The sequence below is a fragment of the Hemibagrus wyckioides genome, linkage group LG09, assembly GCF_019097595.1.
Source record: "Hemibagrus wyckioides isolate EC202008001 linkage group LG09, SWU_Hwy_1.0, whole genome shotgun sequence".
NCBI lineage: Eukaryota > Metazoa > Chordata > Actinopteri > Siluriformes > Bagridae > Hemibagrus > Hemibagrus wyckioides.
In genome coordinates, this window is record NC_080718.1 from 14,953,991 (window position 1) to 14,966,127 (window position 12,137).

Here is a 12,137-nt window from a genome sequence, read left to right on the forward strand (position 1 = left end):
AAATTCCTTGTACATGTGTACATAACTTACTGTAAACACAACCATGAATATATTCCTTCTAATTTTACATTAATTCTAATATGAAATATGCAAAGATATTCGGAAGAATGCAGCATTCATCATATTTATTTTATTCTCATATCCTATTTACAGTCTGTATGTACAATTTGCAGAAAACAACAATGTGATATTTTAGTGCACTCCATTATTATACCTAAACAGAGTCCAGGAGTTTTATGACTATAGCCTCAAATCATAAATAACACAAAATTTTGCACTGTTAGGTTCTGTTCACGTGTGTGTGTGTGGAACAATAAAACAAAATCATTAAGGTGTGGCTTGTTTACAGATACACTGAGAGGATGTTACTGGTTCTCTCTTCTGTCTCATTTCTGTACAGGTGTTGTGTATTCTGTGTCCTCTAACCTGATTCACTTAGTTCGCTCTTAGTTCCTCCATCAGATACTTATAAATAAAAATGGGGAACTGGGACTGAAGGTCAGTGCTAAATGTTTGTGATGCAGAGCCATGAATCAAACTTTGACAGAGAAAGAGCTTCCACAGGAGCAGCCGTGTTCTGCCTGCGGGTTCCTGAGCACCTGGAAGGAGGAGCGGATGAGCTCCTGACTAAAGTCGAGCGTTGCTCCTTTCACAAACTCTAGACTCTCCTCGTCTATGATCACGCCCACGCCGTTCTGCTCAAAAACCCTGTAGGAGTACAGACAAACCATTGGTATTTTATTCCTACTGCAGTTGAAAATACAGATTTAGAAATCTGCACCGTATTTTTCAGATACAGTATTGAAACAGCATGTTTAAACAAACACTGTGTCCAGATATACTACAGTTTTGAGTTATTTGCCCATTTATAATTACTTGTAACTATCTGATGAAAAGTCTGACTTAAAAATCAAATAAAAATATACACCGATTAGGCATAACATTATGACCACCTTTCTAATATTCTGTTGGACCCCTTTTGCTGCCAAAACAGCCCTGACCTGTCGAGGCATGGACTCCACTACATCCCTGAAGGTGTGCTGTGGTTTCTGGCACCAAGATGTTAACAGCAGATACTTTAAGTCCTGTACGTTTCGAGGTAGGGCCTCTATGGGCCCCATCTCACAACTTACAGGACTTTAAGGATACTTACAGAACTAAATGGATACTTTTGACAGATATTGACCACTGCAGACCGGGAACACCCCACAAGAGCTGCAGTTTTGGAGATGCTCTGATCCAGTGGTCTAGCCATCACAATTTGGTCCTTGGTCAAACTCACTCAAATCCTTACACTTGTCCATTTTTCCTGCTTCTAACACATTAACTTTGCGGACAAAATGTTCACTTGCTGCCTAATATATCCCACCCACTAACAGGTGCCATGATGAGGAGATAATCAGTGTTCTTCACTTCACCTGTCAGTGCTCATAATGTTATGCCTGATCAGTGTATATCCTATATATAAAGTACAACTTCCTTTATTCCTAGAAATACTCCATCTTATCTGTGAGCAGTATAAGTGAAGTTACAACAAACAAATTGAAACTCTTTTCTCAATAGGAAAAAAAAAAAGAATAATAAATCTGTTCACTGGCTTCTCACTTTTAGTTTTACTCTATAAATAAAGAACATGAATCAGTTCACGGTATAAACAATTTGTTATTATAAGAACTGAAATGAAAGAGAATTAAGTTGAATCATTAAAAGATATTTTTTCTATTATGATGATAATGTTTTGTTCTGATTGTATACAGGCACCACAAAACAGGAAGTGTTTTTGATCAGAGATTTGCTCATCTGCGTCATCCTGAAATAATTTGTTTGGTACGTAAATTTAAACCTTTATAGACCAACGTTAACAGGAACTATCCTTAAACTAAAAGAGAGTTTCAAAGAAAACAGCTTTCCTGTGTATTTCTCAGTAGGAAGAAACCTGTGGAAATGGTTGCCTGTATTATCAAGGCCCTTAACCCTCAATTGCTCAGTTGTATGGAATTAGATCAATTGTAAGTCGCTCTGGATGGGGGGGCGTCTGCCAAAATGCCGTAAATGTGAGACAGAGTATTTCTTTAAATGCTGCTTACTATATCAAACCACACATTCTGGGTTATTGGTTAAGAGCGTCTGAGCGTATGATTTTGTTACCTGTCGTCTTCATTTCTGACAGTGTCCACAGAAAACTTGTACTGGAAGCCAGAGCAGCCACCACCCTCCACCTGTATCCTCAGATATTCTCCCTTCTGCATGATTTCACTCAGCCTCTGCACACAAAACACGTTCCATAGTAAACATTCTACATGGCTTTGTTATATACAATACATACATCATACTAACACAGCCATGGTGTGCTTGTGCTGTCGAAACCTTTAGAACAACAAAATTCACCTGCAGAGGAAAAGCTCACCAAGATTTTGCGTTACAAGAAGCTAATATCACTTTGATAACAAAAGTCAGTTTGCCCTAAAGGAGCAAAAATTTCAGGTTTACTGTGCTTTTCTGCTTTGTGCATAATTTGGTTAAAAATTTGGTTTCATTGATGTTGCTGTAAATTAATTCAATTCAATTTATTTGTATAGTGCTTTTAACAATGGTCTCAAAGCAGCTTTACAGAACGTAAGTTACTATTTTTCTCTAATATTTATCCCTAATGAGCAAGCCTGATGCAAGGAAAATCTCCCTCAGATTAAAAAAAAAAAAAGCATTAACACTTATAACATTTATTTTGTTTTTAAATACAAAAGAAAGTTTACTCTACAAGAAGTTTCAGTTTGGCTGTTCTTCTCATAACGCTGCTTGGTAGTGAATAATTAAACTGTTCTGGGTCAACGTTGGATAAATGGACAGGAATCTTGTGCATTAATGAATGTTAAGCGCAAACAGAACAGGCACAGTAATAAGAATGCTGGAATTACTTACTTTGTCAATGAACTGGTTTAGACTTTAAAATTTAGGCACAGCACAGTGGTAACATTGCCCCCTATGACAGCTCCAGCATCCCTGATTCACTCCTGAGATTGTGTTACTCTCTGTATGATCACCCTACATCTGTACGGTTTTCTCTGAGTCCTCTTTTTACCTCACAAAAACATGCCAGTAGCTGGATTGGTTATGCTACATTGCCTCTATGTGTGAATATGTGTGTATATTCTGGCCTGTGATTAACTTGTTCTAGAGTGTTCTACCAACACTTTTGCCATTAATGTTCCCGGAGTAGGCTCCGGATCCACTGAGATCCTGAGCAGGAAAAAAAGGTTAATGAAGATGAATAAACAGCCTGGCAATGAGGTTTAGTTTTGGGGAGGAAACCTGCAATGAGCTTTGTTGTAGTAAGAAGAGTCAATTAACTGGTTACAGTTGACTCACTGAAAGGATTCCCAAACATTAATTTACACCAAAATGGACATTTCAGCAATACAAAATATATACACTGATCAGGCACAGCATTATGACCACCTGCCTAATATTGTGTTGGTCCTCCTTTTGCTGCCAAATCAGCCCTGACCCATCATGCACTGTGTATTCTGACACCTTTCTATCAGAACCAGCATTAACTTCTTCAGCAATTTCAGCAACAGTAGCTCGTCTGTGGCTTTGGCTCCCCACTTAATGAGCCTTGGCCGCCCATGACCCTGTCACCGGTTCTCCACTGTTCCTTTCTGGGACCACTTTTGATAGATACTGACCACTGCAGACCGGGAACACCCCGCAAGAGCTGCAGTTTTGGAGATGCTCTGATCCAGTCGTCTAGCCATCACAATTTGTCCCTTGTCAAACTCGCTCGGGACAAAATGTTCACTTGCTGCCTAATATCCCACCCACTAACAGGTGCCATGATGAGATCATCAGTGTTATTCACGGCACCTCTCAGTAGTCATAATGTTATGCCTGATCAGTGTACACTTCGATGCTACTCTATCCTAATGGAGTGTGAGGGTTTACAAACCTTGACACATGAATCACTGAGATGTATTTTATGCTCAGAGGGACTGGAGGAGATCTGCTGTCCCTGTGATGAGCTGCTGCTGTAACACAGTGTGGAGACAAGAGGGGTCTCGTGACATGGCTGCAAAGCTCTCAGTCCTGCTGAAGACATACTGCAAAACAAAACCAGCTGTTAGTTAACTGGACAGTGAACTGATGAGTGTCCATTTAAAACCTGAGCCTCAGAGAGAACCGGAAGGAAGTTCTGAAGATTATTGATTAAAACATATTGAGAGACTTCTTGTGTGATAACTCTAACAAGTAAGACATTACCAGCGTAAACATATGCGCAAACACGTGCATACAGACCTCTTAGGTATAAGATATTTTTAATCAAGCCATCCTTTCTCACTGATATGAATGAATGATTGTCTGTTAGCAGCTTTTGTTTAATCAGCAGCTCTGCCCTTGACTCTGGTGCTGCTAACATAATTAGCATTAGCATTAGTGCGCTAGCTAACAGCACAGGTGGATGGCCCCACTCACTAACGTAAGCACTAACAAGCTTGAGTAGCACATAGCAGCATACTCTATTTTTTTTTTATTCTGTTTTTATCGCAGGCCAACTACCATTTAGTTTAGACAAAAACCTACTTTATAACGCTCCATGCTCTTGTTTTGAATGCGCTTATCACCAGTGCTCTAGCGAGTGACATCTTCCATAACATAACAAAACGACTAGCACAGGGTTGCCAGGTCTTTAACAAAGCCGACTTCAAATGATTTTTAAAATCCAATGAAATATTTATATAATGTAGATGATACACATTATTATTATTATTATTTATATCATAATTTAATTAGTAGATTTCTCCGACTAAACAGCGCATATATTTAAATTGCTAATTTATAATATTTGTTTTTTAGAATATCTGGCCACGAAGGGGGAGGTTACGACTGTTTTTTCGACATTTGAGCAATGCTACTGGTCAGAGAGGTTAGAGAGACGTCTGTAATTGGCTGAAGGAGCTGTCCGACTTATCACGAGTTGCGACACGTCACTACCGCGTGGGTCTGACATAAAAGAAGTCAGAGCGGTCTTGTGATCAGGGAACTGAGAGTCACTGGAACCGACGGCAGGCGTGGTGAGCACCAACATCGCTCTAATGACTATTTATTTGTTTATTTATTTATTTGTTTGTTTGTTTGTCTTATTTTTTATGTTATTAAAGTAACGTGTATGAGTGAAATGAAACGCGGTGTTTAATAATAGTTGTTCTGTGTATTTGGACGGTAGTTATGGCATGATTGTGAAACTTCAGTGTAGATAGTAGAGATGTGGCGTGTAAATAGTCACGTGATTATACGGTACCGCGATGTGCCGGTAGATCCAGGTGTAGGTCAGTTTTGGGCAGTTTGTGAAAGGGGGGGGGGTATCTTAATGTCCAGGGTAAATGTTGTGTGTCTCTGACAGGTAGTGAGGACTCACCTGTGCGATGGATCTCCGTGTTGTTGTGTACGCTCTCTGTCTCTCACTGCTGCTGCTGCTGGGCCTCTCTCATGCAGAGCAGGTGAAGTTTGTTGACTGTGGTGAGTAAATTAACCGCAATGACCCCTACCTATAAAACCCAGTAGTCACTTCATGAGAGTATAAGAACTCTAGCTCTGTTCATTTCACTTTACTACTTAAAGTACTCAGATTAGCACATAAAATGGTGCAGTCTGTGCTTTTCTCACTATCTATCTTATTTACCCAAGAGTTTTTTTTTTTTTTTTTTTTAGTAGAAGGCAAATGGTTTTTTGTCTTTGCTTAGTTTGCAAAATGTATTTGAATTTCCCAGCTGACCTGTTTTAGGAAGTACACTACATTATACTTATTTCACACCCAACCAGTGAGAGCGTGGAGCCTGAAGGCGAGAGTTTTTATTCTGCATTATCTGTTCAAATTCACTGTTTATATCTACACTTATTAAAGATGTAGGTGATTTGAGAGAAACATTTTTAAAGGTAATGATTAAACTGTTTTTGTCAATGTTTACACTTGTAGTGTTTGGCAGAGGCTCTTAGCCAGAGTGACTTCTTTTTTTTTCTTTTTTTTTCTCATTTTATACTACTGAGGGTTAAGGGCCCGGTTCTTCTTCTGAGCAGTAATCCACCTTAACCCCTAAGCTACCTCATCCCCAACCATAGTTTTTGTGCTTAATCACTTCACACTACTTTATTTAATCATTTAAGAAGCTCCACAGTGATCTCCCTTATCATGTACCTCTGTACAGCCTGAGTCTGGCTGTATGATGACTGAAACACTTGATCTTTTTAACCATGTCTGACACATTTGTGCCTGTGGTCATAGTTGTGACCATGAGTCAGTCATGCATCATTTCACAGCTGTTTTAATCATTGTTTTTCCTTTTTAATTTCTGCAATCTAGGCTCATCTGTTGGAAATGTGATTGAGGTTGACATAAACCCCTGCCCAACTCAGCCATGTCAGCTTCACAAGGGACAGTCCTATGCTGTAAACGTGACCTTTGCTAGCGGTAATTAACTTAATACTGCCTTTCTACAAAAGCTATATTATGTTCAATCTGATTATTTAAAACTATGAAAAGAAATAAATCACAAATGTACATTAGAATAGCACCCATGCGCAATATAGCGTTATTCATGGCACCTATCGGGGTCATAATGTTATGCCTGATCGGTGTACGTGGACATCTGACTATCACATCCATATGTAGGCCTTCCTTAAACTTATGCCACAAAGGTAGAAGCACTGTACCATTACAGTTTCCCAAACATTTGGACCACAGGAGGACCATGAAAACATGTACAGTACTGCACAAAAAAAGTACCATCATGTTTATGAACACAGCTCAAGAATAAACCGTTTAGGGTTGTATTTGATTACGTGCCTAATTTTTAGGGACTGACACTCGGACAAGCAAAGCTGTGGTCCATGGCGTGATCGCTGGTGTCCCTGTTCCCTTTGCAATCCCTAATGATGATGGCTGCAAGTCTGGAATCCAATGCCCTATTCAGAACCAAAAGACTTACAGTTATGTCACCCAGCTTCCTGTTAAAACTGAGTACCCTTCGGTAAGTTTTAGTTTCAATTATTTCTCCTGTCTGTTAATCAGAACCATTAGTTCTACAAACTTCACAAACAGAGCTGCAGTTATATGATCTGGTAAACCCATGCTGGTATAATTGTGACTGAATTTTTTTTCTTTTCTTTCTAAAGATAAGACTGGTTGTGGAGTGGGAACTTAGAGACGACTCCAGTAAGGATTTGTTCTGTATCGAGTTTCCTGTCCAGATTGTGAACTGAAGGTCAACACCATCTCCAGGAAAGGAAAAAGGGATATTGTGATTTGTTTTATGAACTTTAATTTTTTAAAGATATGTTTTAGGATGATTTTTTTTTCTTTCTAATTAGTAATGAACACTTTTTTTTTTTTTTTTTTTTTTTTTTTTTTTAACCTTTTTGAGGAAATGTTTACTCTGATTTAATATTAATGGTAGAATGGTCTTAGTAATTGAGTTAATGTTTTAAGTGATCAATGTAAATGATTAAAAGTATATCTAAATGCTATTTCCTGGATGCTGTATGGCTACCCAGAGGTAGTACTAATTTTCTATCCTAAAGGCTCTAATTTTTTAATATTGAACTTATCAAATATAAATATTCCACATGTATGTTAGAAATAAAGAACTTTTTTTTTAAAAATGGTTGATCAACATGTGCCGTTACTGGGAGTGTGTTTGTCTTCCATTACTAATAATTAGAAACTTTGTGTGATTATAGTGAATGACCATTTCTTCTTGAAATAAAAGCCAAATGCAGTAACAGACACGTAACATCACCAAAGTAATTGTGTGCTTTTATTAAATTGAGAGTGTCAGTCCAGACTCTTACACACATGCACAAATATTATTTTTTGCCTAGGGTTTCTGAATAACCTTCCAGCACTTGGTGAATGGGTTTGAGGTTCAAGACTTTTTGGGCTTTGCAGAAAATGTGTGCTAATGAAAAGTACAGTCCTGATGATTGGCCACATTTCCACAAAGCAGCAAAATCTGCTTCAAGCAAAAAGCCTAAATATTAGAAAATGTCAACAGTTTCCTCAGATGCACAGTGCTGTTCCTTCAAACTATGAATGAAACAATTAAGGGAATGCATGTAAATACTGTAATAACTGTTTCCTCTACTGGGATTTTATGCAACACTTGGAGAAGAAAATAAGTTTAAAGTTATTGTGCTGTTTAAAATTATACACTCAATGCTAAGAGTCTGCTGATAAAACACTAAGTCTAATATGAACTGGGAATCAATGCTTTACATCCCACAAACACTCATTTTTAAGCAGACATTTTAGATTATATGTATTCTGTTTTAGAGCCTAAACTCAATTGCTTTGATTTTTCTTTAAATAAAGAACACATTAGGTAAAATAACACCATGTCTGCACAAATCACAACTGTTTAAATACTAAAGAAAGCAATGCAATAGAGTAAAAGGAAAACATACACAAGATGAGTCACATTTCCAAACTAAAAGTTATATTGTAAGGAAACTTCACATTGGACGCAACATTCCAGACCATCACAATAAGGCATCGTAGAAACCAACCAGTTTTTTTTTTTTTTAAAAAACAAGCAGCTTTTCAGGTCCAGTTTTTAGTCAAAATAGTAAAGCTTTATATGGTAAAACAGCACAGAGCTGGCTTTTGTTTCTAGTCACAATATTGGCTGACCAAGTGGTTAACAAATTTTGTTATTAGTTGGTCATGTGCAAAAGTCATTTCAGTATTTTGTACACCTTACACTGCTCAAAATCATACAAACACCCTCTGGTTTTTTCTCCCTGCCATACCATAAAACACAATAAAAACATTGCCATTAACTGTGAAGCTAATTAGAATAGTCTGTAAAATCAAGAGCATAACTAAAATAAGCCAGGAAGGTGTTTTGGATAGGAAAAGGGTGCCACTGAGGCTTGAAGCTAGCTGTTGAACAGATGTGCAGCGTGAACACTAGCTAGCAAGGATGTTTTGGAAGCAAGTTCTGGGTTCAGGCTGGACTTTTCACTGTCCATTTTGTTTAAGCCTCTCGAGTCGCTGGAGCAGGGCATTTCCAAAAGCTTCCCTGTAGGCCGGGCTCAGAGAGTCCAGGAGGGAGTAAACAGTCTCATGATACTGAGCACTCAGACCTGCATCCACCTGGTCAAAGGTGTTTCCCACCACCTGCAACACAACACAATAAGAGATATAAAACTGTTCAGTGATATTACTGTAAAACCAGGGCATTTAAGAAAAGCAGTCAGTGTTTGTGCACTCACCCTGAGCCCTGCTTCACTGAGCTCCAAGCAGTAGCGCTTTCCTTCTCTCGTCTCTACGTTGATAAAAGCCAAGTCCAGGCCATTGCTGAGAGTTTTAGACACGAACATGTTGTTTACAGCGAACAGCACGTCGCTGACTATAGCTTCTGCCTCCAGCCTCATGTCTTTAACACCATGTTCAACACAGCGCTCGTCAAAGGAGGACATGGGCAGATCCTCTGGCTGATAGTCCACCTCCATCCCCTGCACACAGCACTCTGCACTTTACTGCCTGGCTTTAATCGATTCACACTCGACTCGGAAAAACTGACGTCATCGAGTATGCTAGCTAGCTAGCTACTTATAGATAGCGCATAGACAGCCTCGTTGAATTCAAACAATATGTAGTGACAAGAACACATAAAAGCAGAGATCGCAGTAATGGTGGTGTGTCTGCATGACAATCAGGAAAGGCTAGTTAGCGGTACAAATCAATAAACATCACGCAGCCTAGCTGGCTATATACTGAACAGCGTGCTAGCTAGCTAGCTAACGCTGGCTAATTGGAGAACTGCGAACTAGCTCTTATTTAAGCAAGTAACTGCTGTAAAATGACAAATGTGTCAAACTGTGCATAATAATACACACTACATGTGAAATAAAGCATTGCAGGGCACAGCGATCATTTGTATAAAGATTAATAATGTTGTTAACTACAGACCTCCTCCGGGGACAGTTCATCGGTGCACTTCCGGCTCATGCCGGCTAAAGAGGTGTGTTCACCACCAACAATCATAGCGCAGAGTTTCTCCTAATGTTTTGTGTAATTATTAAAAACGGGCACGGTGATTAATGAGGACGTAGTATTTTTTTAGTTACTTGTTATACAATTATGAATGCTGGGATCTGATTGCTTAGAAGATATTAAGCTGCGCTGTTGAATACCGTAAAGTGAGAACGGGAATTAATTTGTGTCTCGGATGTTCCACAACATTAAAACTTTGCTCAGGATTCTGGAAATTGTGAGTTCAAATCCCGATTATGTCACACAGGAAATGGCCAAGAAAGCAAAATTAGTGGGGTGGCATACTTTCTCTCCCCATTAAACGCAGACATACACTATATTGGCAAAAGTTTTGGGACACCCCTCCAAATCATTGAATTCAGGTATTGTCTTTCAGGGGTTGGGCTTGACCCCTTAGTTCCAGTGAAAGGAACTCTTAATGCTTCAGCATACCAAGACATTTTGGACAATTTCATGCTCCCAACTTTGTGGGAATGGTTGCTTCCTGTTCCAACATGACTGTACACCAGTGCACAAAGACCCAAAGTAGTTGGTGTGGAGAAACGTGACTGGCCTGCACCTCAACCCAATAGAACACCTTTGGGATGAATTAGTGTGGCAACTGCAAGGCAGTGCATCAGTGCATCAGTGCCTGACCTCACAAATGCACTTCTAAAGGAATAGTCAAAAATTCCCATAAACACACTCTTAAACCTTGTGGAAAGCCTTCTCAGAAGAGTTGAAGCTGTTATAGCTGCAAAGGGCGGGCTAACTCCATATTACATTCATGTGCATGTAAAGGCAGACATCCCAGATATTGGCCTGGCCAAAATCTCCACACTAATTCATCCCAAAGGTGTTCTATGAGGTCAGGACTCTATCTGAGGCCAGCCAAGTTCCTCCACACCAAACTCACTCATCCATGTCAAAAACATATCTATCTATCTATCTATCTATCTATCTATCTATCTATCTATCTATCTATCTATCTATCTATCTATCCACTATATTGCCAAAAGTATTCGCTCACCTGCCTTGACTCGCATATGAACTTAAGTGACATCCCATTCCTAATCCATAGGGTTCAATATGACGTCGGTCCACCCTTTGCAGCTATAACAGCTTCAACTCTTCTGGGAAGGCTGTCCACAAGGTTTAGGAGTGTGTTTGTGGGAATTTTTGACCATTCTTCCAGAAGCGCATTTGTGAGGTCACACACTGATGTTGGACGAGAAGGCCTGGCTCTCAGTCTCCGCTCTAATTCATCCCAAAAGTGTTCTATCGGGTTGAGGTCAGGACTCTGTGCAGGCCAGTCAAGTTCATCCACACCAGACTCTGTCATCCATGTCTTTATGGACCTTGCTTTGTGCACTGGTGCACAGTCATGTTGGAACAGGAAGAGGCCAGCTCCAAACTGTTCCCACAAAGTTGAGAGCATGGAATTGTCCAAAATGTCTTGGTATGCTGAAGCATTCAGAGTTCCTTTCACTGGAACTAAGGGGCCAAGCCCAGCTCCTGAAAAACAACCCCACACCATAATCCCCCCTCCACCAAACTTTACACTTGGCACAATGCAGTCAGACAAGTACCGTTCTCCTGGCAACCGCCAAACCCAGACTCGTCCATCAGATTGCCAGATGGAGAAGCGCGATTCGTCACTCCAGAGAACGCGTCTCCACTGCTCTAGAGTCCAGTGGCGGCGTGCTTTACACCACTGCATCCGACGCTTTGCATTGCACTTGGTGATGTATGGCTTGGCTGCAGCTGCTCGGCCATGGAAACCCATTCCATAAAGCTCTCTGCGCACTGTTCTTGAGCTAATCTGAAGGCCACATGAAGTTTGGAGGTCTGTAGCGATTGACTCTGCAGAAAGTTGGCGACCTCTTCGCACTATGCGCCTCAGCATCCGCTGACCCGCTCCGTCAGTTTACGTGGCCTACCACTTCGTGGCTGAGTTGCTGTCGTTCCCAAACACTTCCACGTTCTTATAATACAGCTGACAGTTGACTGTGGAATATTTAGGAGCGAGGAAATTTCACAACTGGATTTGTTGCACAGGTGGCATCCTATCACAGTTCCACGCTGGAATTCACTGAGCTCCTGAGAGCGA

General features: G+C 40.0%; 3 protein-coding genes across 4 annotated transcripts; 1 reads left to right on the forward strand and 2 right to left on the reverse strand.

Annotated features, from left to right (window-relative positions):
* Window positions 1–108: 108 nt before the first annotated feature.
* On the reverse strand, window positions 109–4,738 carry isca2 (iron-sulfur cluster assembly 2). Its single transcript, XM_058398904.1, has 4 exons — window positions 4,579–4,738; window positions 3,947–4,097; window positions 2,149–2,264; window positions 109–708 (listed from the first exon to the last, which is right to left on the reverse strand). Exons 1-4 carry the CDS (start codon window positions 4,650–4,652, stop codon window positions 534–536), a joined length of 516 nt encoding a protein of 171 aa, XP_058254887.1. The 5' UTR covers window positions 4,653–4,738; the 3' UTR covers window positions 109–533.
* A 190-nt stretch (window positions 4,739–4,928) lies between these two features.
* On the forward strand, window positions 4,929–7,775 carry LOC131359232 (NPC intracellular cholesterol transporter 2-like). 2 transcript variants are annotated; one of them, XM_058398905.1, is made up of 5 exons: window positions 4,929–5,069; window positions 5,399–5,514; window positions 6,356–6,463; window positions 6,850–7,022; window positions 7,168–7,775. In XM_058398905.1, the coding sequence occupies exons 2-5, from the start codon at window positions 5,421–5,423 to the stop codon at window positions 7,252–7,254; spliced, it is 462 nt and encodes a 153-aa protein (XP_058254888.1). In that variant the 5' UTR covers window positions 4,929–5,069; window positions 5,399–5,420; the 3' UTR covers window positions 7,255–7,775. The 2 variants fall into 2 exon arrangements, with proteins under 2 accessions (XP_058254888.1, XP_058254889.1); XM_058398906.1 differs by having other exon boundaries at window positions 5,038–5,069; window positions 5,403–5,514.
* A 20-nt stretch (window positions 7,776–7,795) lies between these two features.
* On the reverse strand, window positions 7,796–10,028 carry gskip (gsk3b interacting protein). The gene is made up of 3 exons (XM_058398908.1): window positions 9,965–10,028; window positions 9,265–9,507; window positions 7,796–9,169 (listed from the first exon to the last, which is right to left on the reverse strand). The coding sequence occupies exons 1-3, from the start codon at window positions 10,001–10,003 to the stop codon at window positions 9,011–9,013; spliced, it is 441 nt and encodes a 146-aa protein (XP_058254891.1). The 5' UTR covers window positions 10,004–10,028; the 3' UTR covers window positions 7,796–9,010.
* Window positions 10,029–12,137: the final 2,109 nt, after the last annotated feature.

Bases quoted from the DNA above. Each gene is read 5' to 3' on its own strand.
- LOC131359232 (XM_058398905.1), top strand. From the start codon at position 5,421: ATGGATCTCCGTGTTGTTGTGTACGCTCTCTGTCTCTCACTGCTGCTG. The intron at 6,464-6,849 runs GTAATTAACTTA...CCTAATTTTTAG, and splicing joins AAACGTGACCTTTGCTAGCG to GGACTGACACTCGGACAAGC. The intron at 7,023-7,167 runs GTAAGTTTTAGT...TTCTTTCTAAAG, and splicing joins TTAAAACTGAGTACCCTTCG to ATAAGACTGGTTGTGGAGTG.
- isca2 (XM_058398904.1), bottom strand. From the start codon at position 4,652: ATGTTATGGAAGATGTCACTCGCTAGAGCACTGGTGATAAGCGCATTC. The intron at 4,098-4,578 runs GTAGGTTTTTGT...TTTGTTTTGCAG, and splicing joins AGAGCATGGAGCGTTATAAA to TATGTCTTCAGCAGGACTGA. The intron at 2,265-3,946 runs GTTTGTAAACCC...TTTTGTGTGCAG, and splicing joins TCAGTGATTCATGTGTCAAG to AGGCTGAGTGAAATCATGCA.
- gskip (XM_058398908.1), bottom strand. From the start codon at position 10,003: ATGAGCCGGAAGTGCACCGATGAACTGTCCCCGGAGGAG. The intron at 9,508-9,964 runs GTCTGTAGTTAA...TGCTGTGTGCAG, and splicing joins ATGAACTGTCCCCGGAGGAG to GGGATGGAGGTGGACTATCA. The intron at 9,170-9,264 runs GTGAGTGCACAA...GTTGTGTTGCAG, and splicing joins TCAGTGAAGCAGGGCTCAGG to GTGGTGGGAAACACCTTTGA.